General features: G+C 39.8%; 1 protein-coding gene across 4 annotated transcripts in view; it reads right to left on the bottom strand.

Annotated features, from left to right (window-relative positions):
- The window catches only part of CCDC18 (coiled-coil domain containing 18), a 79004-nt gene that overhangs the window by 14420 nt on the left and 55413 nt on the right, over window positions 1-9171 (bottom strand). For 2 of the 4 annotated variants that reach the window (XM_019501619.1, XM_019501622.1), the window contains one exon: window positions 8673-8727. In XM_019501619.1, coding sequence (XP_019357164.1) covers window positions 8673-8727 — 55 coding nt within the window. Of the gene's footprint in view, window positions 1-6613; window positions 7739-8212; window positions 8728-9171 lie in introns of those variants that run through there. The other 2 variants (XM_019501620.1, XM_019501621.1) reach the window with 2 other exon arrangements.

Below are 9171 nucleotides of genomic sequence, written 5' to 3'. Positions count from 1 at the left end.
TGATGATGTTGAACAGTGCAGGCCCAAGGACTGAGCCCTGGGGGACTCCACTGCCCACATCCCTCCAGGTCAAAAATGTCCCATCCACCAACACTCTCTGGGTGCGGCCCTCCAGCCAATTTGTGACCCATCTGACTGTGTAGGCATCGACACCACAGTCGCCTAATTTCTTCAAAAGAACAGAAGTACAGTGCATTTAAACTACTTTCCCAAAACTGGTTTAAGTATACCTGGTTGGATGTAGTATCAGACTTAACCGATTTAAGTCAAACTAGTTTATGGAACGTCTGTCCCAGATCAAGTTAACTTACAGTCCCCCACTATCCCAGGATGCTTTGCAGCCCTGGGCTATGCTGTCTGCTCCAGCAAACAGGGGGGGTCTGCCTCGCCCCTCTGCTCCCTAACACAGAGCAGAGAACTCCTCTGGCTGGCTGAGGATGAGGTAGGGGGGACCCCCAGCTGGGTGCAGCCTGGTGAAAGAATGGGGGGGTGGGAGGGTCTGTCCATGGCTGACCTGAGTCTTTCATAGCCAGCATGTTCAGAACACCTAGAACCTTTTTTAGAAAGTAAAATACAAATGATTTTACAGACTGCAAAACTACTGGTACAGTACAGTTCAGCTTTCAGATTACTTCTTGATGAATGAGACAATACTTGCAGAGAGTGAACATTGTCTACTGAATTGCCCCAGATACTAAATCCACCTCTTGGCTACTCTACAATCATAGTTTAGCAAATATTTCCCTTCTGTATGGAAAGTAGAGACACCAAGTTTTCCTACTCCTAAGTGTGTGACTGAAACACTCCATTTCATGAATTCACTTTATCAACCTCCCGGATACAAAAAATCATGGACTAAATATAGATATTTGATTTATGACACATTATAACCCGCCTAACATCTGACTCCCTAGGTACCTCTCTACTACTTACCAGCAACATTCATTCCCCTACCCCACTCCCTTCCAGCCTGTCTCTCACCCACTGACTCCTCAATTTACATCTTCACTGACTGCCTTTCTTGCATGCATACTAGCTTCTGACTTCACTATTCGTTCCATCCAGGAAGAGCACACACCAACTGCAGATGCTTCCCTAGCTTGATGAAGGGTATTTACACCCGAAAGCCTGCGAAGAAGAATTTTTCCATCTATTTGAGCTGGTCTACTAAAAGATATCAGATTTACCTTGTCTGACTGAAACACTGGAATCCTCTTCTCAGACAAAAACAGTTAACTGCTCCCCTCCCTCAAAACACAATGTTTTCCTCCCAACATAGAAAACTGCAGCTAGACCAAACAAAATTCTGTTAACACCAAGCAAAGTTAGCTACAACAGTAGAATGGAACTATCAACAATAATATTCACATAGCATGCTGCAGATTGTAATTTTTTAAAGATGAAATTAAATTTCAACTTTAAATCTATACTTCTTATAGTCCACTAATTCCAAATAAACAGTTTTAGTACAGTAGCAGAATTGGCAGTTGTCCATTTTGCTGTGTATCTTCTCAACAGGAAATACTGAAACTAAGAGTGGAGGAAAGGGAGTTTGAACCAAGAACCCGTATACATTTTAATTAAAATTCATCCACACAGTGAGAAACCTGCACTTAATTTAGTTTTCCCTATTAAGGCACAATATTTATTATTTATATAGAGTTAGATCCCACCCTATCTGAAAGGCTCAGAGCAGCTAAGTGACAAACATACTGAAGCGACTAACATAGACGACATGGTAGTTTGTAATAGTAAACAGAAACAGCATTACCTTTAAATCTTTTCTGTTTGTCCCTGGCCAGTTTTATAGCCAAGGCCAGTCCAATTCCTGAGGAGCAACCTGTAATGAGTACAGTTTTCTGAGCCATTACTTCAAGTGGATGGTAGTTACAACGAGGATTCTTGCAGACCCAAGGAGCTACAACTAAAATATTGTGACTGAAGCTTAATGGTACTGGTTATTAATGCTTTAGTTTTACTGAGTCAACAAATCTGAAAATGCACACCTAGACATTGTATGATTAAGAGGGATAATCTCCAACTGGAAACAAACAGGATCACATCCTTCTGCATGAATCTGTACATCTGAACCATCAATATAGAGCACATGAAATGCAAAAACTGCATTAAACTTAAAATTTTGTAAGTTAATTGTCCAGAAAAAATTTAAACAGCTGAACAACTGGGCTGCATGTACTTGGTCACAGAAGTTTCTACTTCCTGCATTCCTATTTTGCTGCCACTACTACAGCCCTCATTGGAGTTGTACCTATCAGTTATGTAAGTGAGGGGTGAAGGTCAGTACCCAAGAAGTGCTCCATGCTGCTATAAGGAAGACCCTTATGAAGAATAGCTCCCTGCTCTTAAGGGGATTCAAGCTTTCTTTTTTTCTTGCAAGAGAACCACACTTGTATTACAGTCAAGGCTCTCCATAAATACAGAAGTGGGGGAAGATTTTGCCAAGAAAACAATCAAGGACTTGATACTATTGAATATTCACAACTAAAAGTTCCAATAGAATTGTAGAGTTTCTGGAAGTGAAATGGAAAAAAAGGTTAGTTCTGAAAGGGGGCAAAGAAATGTCAGGAAGTGCCTCTGAGAGACTCCTCAGGGTTGTGTTTGGTTCTGGTCTTGCTCTCACAAAAATATATTTCCATACTTACTCGAATACAAGATGACTCCTCAATAATTAGATTCTATACATGGAAAGATTATAAATTTGCTGTAATTTGCCAGCTATAAAACCTAAAAATGGAAGGGCTGTCTTAAATCCCACCCCACAGCTACAGCACAGAAAACAGTGGCGGGTGGGCGGGGGGTGGGAAGAGGGTTGGGAGGGGGTCAGGTGGCACACTTGCCCTTTGTCCCACCCATTTTCCCCCCTGCAGCCTTCCTGCTCCACCACCTGCACCCCCAAACTTTCAGCTCTCAATAGCTTCTTCCCCCCAAATTCCTCCTAGTCTCTACCTCACCCCCACCCTGGCAGACACTTCTTGGGCTGCTCCATCCAGGAGCACAGCATATGGAAGCTCAGCCTTTGCCTGCCCAGGCGGCAGTGTCAGGGCTTGTGCTCTGAGCTAGGGAGACCTCAGCCCCAGTGGGAGCCCAGCTGCACCTGAGAGTCAGGGAGAGTGAAGGGAGTTGGCTGGGCAGAAGCTGCAGAGGGGAAATGGGGGGTGAGTCAGGAGGCTGTTGTGGGTCCAGTGGGCCCTCACCAGAGCTCAGTCAGAGCCACGGCAGCCACCTGCTTCCCTGTCCCCTTCCTATGGAATATAAGACAAGGGGCATTTTCCCCATGCTGATTGGGAAAAAAAAACCTCAGCTTATATTTGAGGAAATACAATACTATTTTCCTTTATGTTTGAAGCTTTTACTCATATTATTTTAAGCCTGCCTCCCTCTGGCCTATGAGGCTCTTCAATGCTTTTACATTTTTAAATTATTTTAAATTACTATTATTAATTTAAAAACTTATGTAAGACACTGGTATTGAGATAAATATGTGACTATATAATTAAAATTAGTGGAATATCTGATGTTAAGAAAGCTGATGGGAAAAGATCATAGAAATTAGGACATATCAAGCCAGAGACACCTTGTTAGAGGGAAGAGGGGGAATGTTCACAATATACCATGTTTGTCATACAGATAATCCCTTTGGTACCACTTGTTCTAGGGAGTTGTATTTTCTGCAATATCAGCAGGATCAGAGTGAGAAGGGATCTTTTTTTTTTCCCTAATAAGGGGCACGGAAATCATGGAAAGGGTCGCAAACAAATAGGCATCCTAAGAGTCAAGTGAGGGATGGGATCTATAGCTTAAAGTGAATCCTTGGCATCCTTAAAAGTACTAGAAAGTCTTTTAAAATATTGTTTTTTGTTAGTGATTGGGCTTAAAGAACTCAGGGAGATACCTTGGGGCCCTATCCAAAGTTTTTATTTTGATATCAAGAAAAATAAGTACATTGCACCCAAACAGCACCGGACTGGAAAGTTTTAGAGCTGAATTCTTCCAAAGTTGGGTGGCATTTGGACATGGGTCCACCTTTAATGTTATATATGCATAGTTAATAAATATGTAACACATCAGTAAGAAATGAAAACTTAATCTCTTGTGCAATTTTTCTTCAGCTGTACAAAACCAACAAAATAAGTCATGAAACTTCTGAATGACATCCAGCCAATTGCAATGCTATTATACACGTCGAATATTTATAAGAATCTCAATAAGCTGTTTTGTAATACAGTTCAGAAACGTGTGCTTAATGTTCCAGTATTTTACTAACCATTTTACCTCTGCACACAGGGAAATGGTTTATTGAAATTAAGTAAGATTATGGTTTGACATAATGGATTTCCTTGGTTTGCACACCAATTAAAAATACATTTGCTAGTGTATCAAGCAGAATAATTAACTTTTTAAACAAACCACATTGTTTGAAATTGACAAAACATCCAAAAGTAGTGAGATGAATGGAATTACGATTCAATTTAACTATAGGTCTTGATCAATGGCTTCAGCAGAGAAACCAACATCCAGATAAACAATTTCCATTTAGCTGATTCAGTTATTAGGCAAAATGTTTCTGCTGTTCATGCACATTTATATTTAGCACATGAAAGATGGGGTAGCTAGGCCTTATGTAACATATGTTGATGGAATTCTAATAATGTGATAATGTGACTGTGATTAACGGTGGGTTGGGTTAGGCCTTCCACTTGAAATCCTGGCTTGAGGGGTTTAACATTTACTGTTCTGCTGTTTTAAAGATTGAGTGAACTTGGTGCACAATTTTTTTTTTTACTCCTGCAGGACAACTCTAGAGGAAAGATTTTAAAAAATGATGCTGTTATACAATAGAGGAATATAAGGCTTGCTTAAAAAGAAGTACAATAAATGCAGTTATTTTCAAAATTAAATTAAGTGTTTTTGCTACACTGGATAATTTCAAACAACCAAAGTCAGTCACGCACATTCGGAACTGTAGAAACATGTACTTTATAATGAAAGCATTTAGACCTTGTCTGTACTAGCAAAAATTAGTTAACCAAGTTTGTAGCACTGCTTGTAATGGACTAGTTGCACTGGAGGAACAAGTTTTCATGACACTGAATAAAAATGATTATGCACTATCTAGCTAGCTACTTACTGATTCATCTGCACAACTGCTGAAATACAGGATCCTAGTCCTACATACACCCTTAGCATGGTGAACATGCAAATTTGGGCCTTAAATCTTTAAACAGCACTATATTATTTTCTGTTCCTCTTGTATTAGTTTTAAAATACTTAATACTTTTCAACCTAATAGCTTTGCTAACATGTTTTTCATGCAAGTACACTATCTTGCCTCATACAATATACCAGTAATATAATCTAATATCAAGCTTTGGGATCTTAATTGTGTAAATTCAAGATTGTATACCAGAAACAGATTTAGTGTCCTTGAATTCATCTCACTCTCACCTTTCATCCCTGCACCTGTATTTTTAACACGTGTTAGAGGGTCACCAGCGAAGCATTTTTCATGGCTGAGGGGGTAAGGAAAAAAAAGTTGAAAATTATATCAATTGAAAAGAGGAAGGACCTCACTAAGTTTCAAATGTGATAGATTGTGAGTGGTTTGTGCATCCTCTCTAAATCATCATAAGATGACATCATACCATGTGATTTAGAAGCCGTTTCATTCTGGGGTAAAGTGTTCCAGTTTAGCTTCACTTATTGTGGAACAGGAATAGATGCACACAGTTCCATAGGATAAGCTAACGTAGTCATGAGGTCTAAGTCCCCTCCCTCTTTTTAAAATTCTGCAATTGTTTGATCTGTCTGCAACCTAAGGGTATGACAATTGATGTGACAACAATACCAATATAATCTGTTAAAATGTAACTGTTATGTCTGCATAATTCTGTAGTGATCCAACTAGCAAAAATGCTCCAACTTTATTCCTGGTTCATTCAGAGCCAAAGTTAGGGTGATTTAGTTCAACCCATAAGCCAGATGAGTAGCACAGGACCAGTCCACAGGCCAGACAGCGTGAGGCTATCCCTGTGGTTCAGATAAGGCCTACAGCCCCTCCCCTTCCCCACACTCCCGCTCTCCCCTCTGTATACCAGATCCAGAGCCCATTCTGGCTACTTTGGGACTGTGCTCCAGCCAGATGGGGTCCTACACTGCAAATGGTACCCCCACCCCAGACCCGTCAGAGAGGATGCCACACTCAGATCATATCCTGGACCAGCCAAAATAGGCATCAGATCCAGCATGTAATGGGTGGGTGGGGGAGAAGAGCGAGGACAACCCAGACTGGCCTTGCATTGATGCTGTGTGCACAGTGGACTCCAGAGTAGGTACTATGTGTGGCACATGTCCAGGACCTGCCAGGTAAGCATCACATCCAGGTCTGGGACTGAATGATGGGGGTTCCAATGGCCTTATCCTTGACACCCTTGATTTAGCTAATTTGTATTGCTACAGGATCATGCAGACCTAACAGTTGCATTATAACAGCTGTTGCATGCTCCAGAGCAGCAGCCCTCCTCCCCCTTTTAAATTGGCTAAAAAGTATGTCCGTGACTTCAGTTGTGTGATATTAAAAAGAAGCAGCAGCTGCAAAAACAATTTATTTTATTACAGTTTATAAAAATGAGATACATACTTGTTTTTACTGAAATGGAAGCTTTTTCATGGGCTTCAGCTGGAGAAGGACCAAGTTCCGAGAGTATGGAAGTATGCAAATAACTTATTGTGGAAGTAAAAAGAACCAGGGCTTGACTGTGTCAGTAGGCCATGGTAAAAGCCCAAATGTACACATTCTTACCCTGCCATTTACTAATGGAAGCTAAGCCATAGTGGGTTACCCTGTTTTCACTGAGGGCACACCTTCTCCTTACCACAGAATTAGACCATAAAAATGGCCAGTTACTGCAGAATTCTCCTTAGCACTTATTCTACAGTAAATTGTAAATGAAACTATTTGTGGTAGCAAGATTTGTCATAGTGATGTTTATGATCATAACTGAATAGTATGATTAAGTCTAAAGCAGTGCTCTAGGTTTTGGCCACCCAGCAGACAAATAGCATGGGGCCAGTCTGCAGGCCAGCTCAGACCCTGCGCCATGCCCATGTACCAGGATTGAAGTTTGGGGCCCTGCTCCATCCTGAGTGCTAGGATTGGGCCCTGTGCACCAGATCGTACACACAGAGCCATGGCCACGGGGCTCCCCATGGACCTGTGGTGAGCCCTGTGAGCCAGATGACATGGCCCAGTGTCTGGATCTGGCCCACAGACCAGGGGTTGAGAACCCCTTGGTATTTGTCACCTTAGTGGAAAAAATTTTCTTATTAATGACAATTCATTTACAGTATAAAGAAAATAAAGTTTTTAAACATCTAATAGCACTTTTAAGTAGAAATTAGATATAAAAAGAGTAAGGGAACTGACTAGAAAGCTGTAGTAAATCTGGATAATTTATATTTATCCCCAGAACTCAATAAAACCTTAAAAAATAAGTTTATTTCCAAAACAGAATTACTATACAAATTTCAAAACAATAATAATAAATTTAGAAAAATAAAAAGGTTGCAATTTTCAGCCAACATAAATACACTAAAATATATACACATGACTATATTAACACTCTCTCTTTGAATTCTATGTTGTGCTGGAAATAATTCCACTTATGGCTTTATTGCTCATCAGACCGATGGTATCTTTTCTTCTTAATCTTTGTCCCTCCTGAAATAATAATGCATATTAGAGATATTTTTAATATGAATCTTTCTTTCAAATTTCTTATTTAATCTGTCATATCAAAAAGCATTTGTACAAAGATAATAGCAGTAATCTAGCTTTCATTTTTGTTCTTTAAAATTAGCTCTTTTGTAAAATGGACCAAATACAAAATAAATTAGCTATGGTTTTAAGTCCATGGTCTTTTTGTCATAGCATGAAACTTTGGCTAGAATCATTAATGGATCTTGATTGTCATAGCTTCCACCATTGCAAGAGACACCAATTGCTGAGTTTAAAGTAGTTTACAATTTATTTTTATTAAAAATGGGAGGAGTTCAGGGGGACGGAAGGGATGAAGGAGTCCATGAAAAAGGTCTCACTCATATGAGACCCACACTTTGGATACAGTTTGGAACCCCTGCAAATCTTAACATTTCTTATGTAAACAGCCTCACAATTAAATTAAGAAATACCTACCCTACCACAGAAGCATGTGCTTGATTTTCCTTTGAGTTTGCATTAAGTGATACATGTGTAGAAGCATTTTCAGATTTCCTCATTTCCTTGTTGATGTATTTTAGCATTCCACTAAGAGTTTGGAAGTCATTACAGTCAGAAGCTATATCTTCATCTAAAACATATGTCAGGGGATCAAATGAGGATTCATTCAATCTATTTGTTGTATGAAAAAAGTCCTTTTGACTGTCTTGAATCACTGAAGACTGTAACATCAGTATTTGTTTGAAATCCTCTAATGTGCTTTTTGACAGATCTAGCGAATCGCTGTCTTTAACACTTAAGTCACTAGCACTTATAGATCGACGTAGTTTTCTATGTTTAAAATATGAAGCATGAGAGTGTCTGGAAGAATCCTGTTCTTGATCACTGAACAATGCATGAGTTGATAATATGAGAGGGATTGGTAGCTGCTTGATACCTTCTGTTCGTTCATGCCCAGCAATTCTGGTTTGTAATCTTGTTACTTGAGATTCCTACAGTTTAAAAATTAAACAAATATTTTTTAAAAATTCTAACACCAATTAAAACTATCTTCTATACTACGTTCCATGTGTCAGGCTCACCCTGCTAATTTCTGTATCAGCCACTGCTGACAACATGATCATCCTGCCTATCATTCAGCCATATAACCTGAATTTGCATGTTCAGTCTACATCTAAGTCCTGACGATTCTTTCTACATAACATCTCAAAACATGCAACCCTCTATCCACCTATACAGTAGATCCTAATGTCATGCATCCATTGCTTTTAACACATCAGTGACTTGGACGAGGGGGTAAGTAGCACCCTGTTCAAATTTGCTGATGACACTAAGATGTGGGGGGATGTGGGCATGCTAGAAGGGAGGAATAGGCTGCAATTGGACCTAGACAGGTTGCAGGGGTGGGCAGATGAGAATAGGATGGGATTCAACAC

Source organism: Gavialis gangeticus, unplaced genomic scaffold (genome assembly GCF_001723915.1).
Source record: "Gavialis gangeticus isolate Ggan-Ray unplaced genomic scaffold, GavGan_comp1, whole genome shotgun sequence".
NCBI lineage: Eukaryota > Metazoa > Chordata > Crocodylia > Gavialidae > Gavialis > Gavialis gangeticus.
Note: the sequence above shows the minus strand (reverse complement) of the source record. Positions and strands in the feature narration are given on the sequence as shown.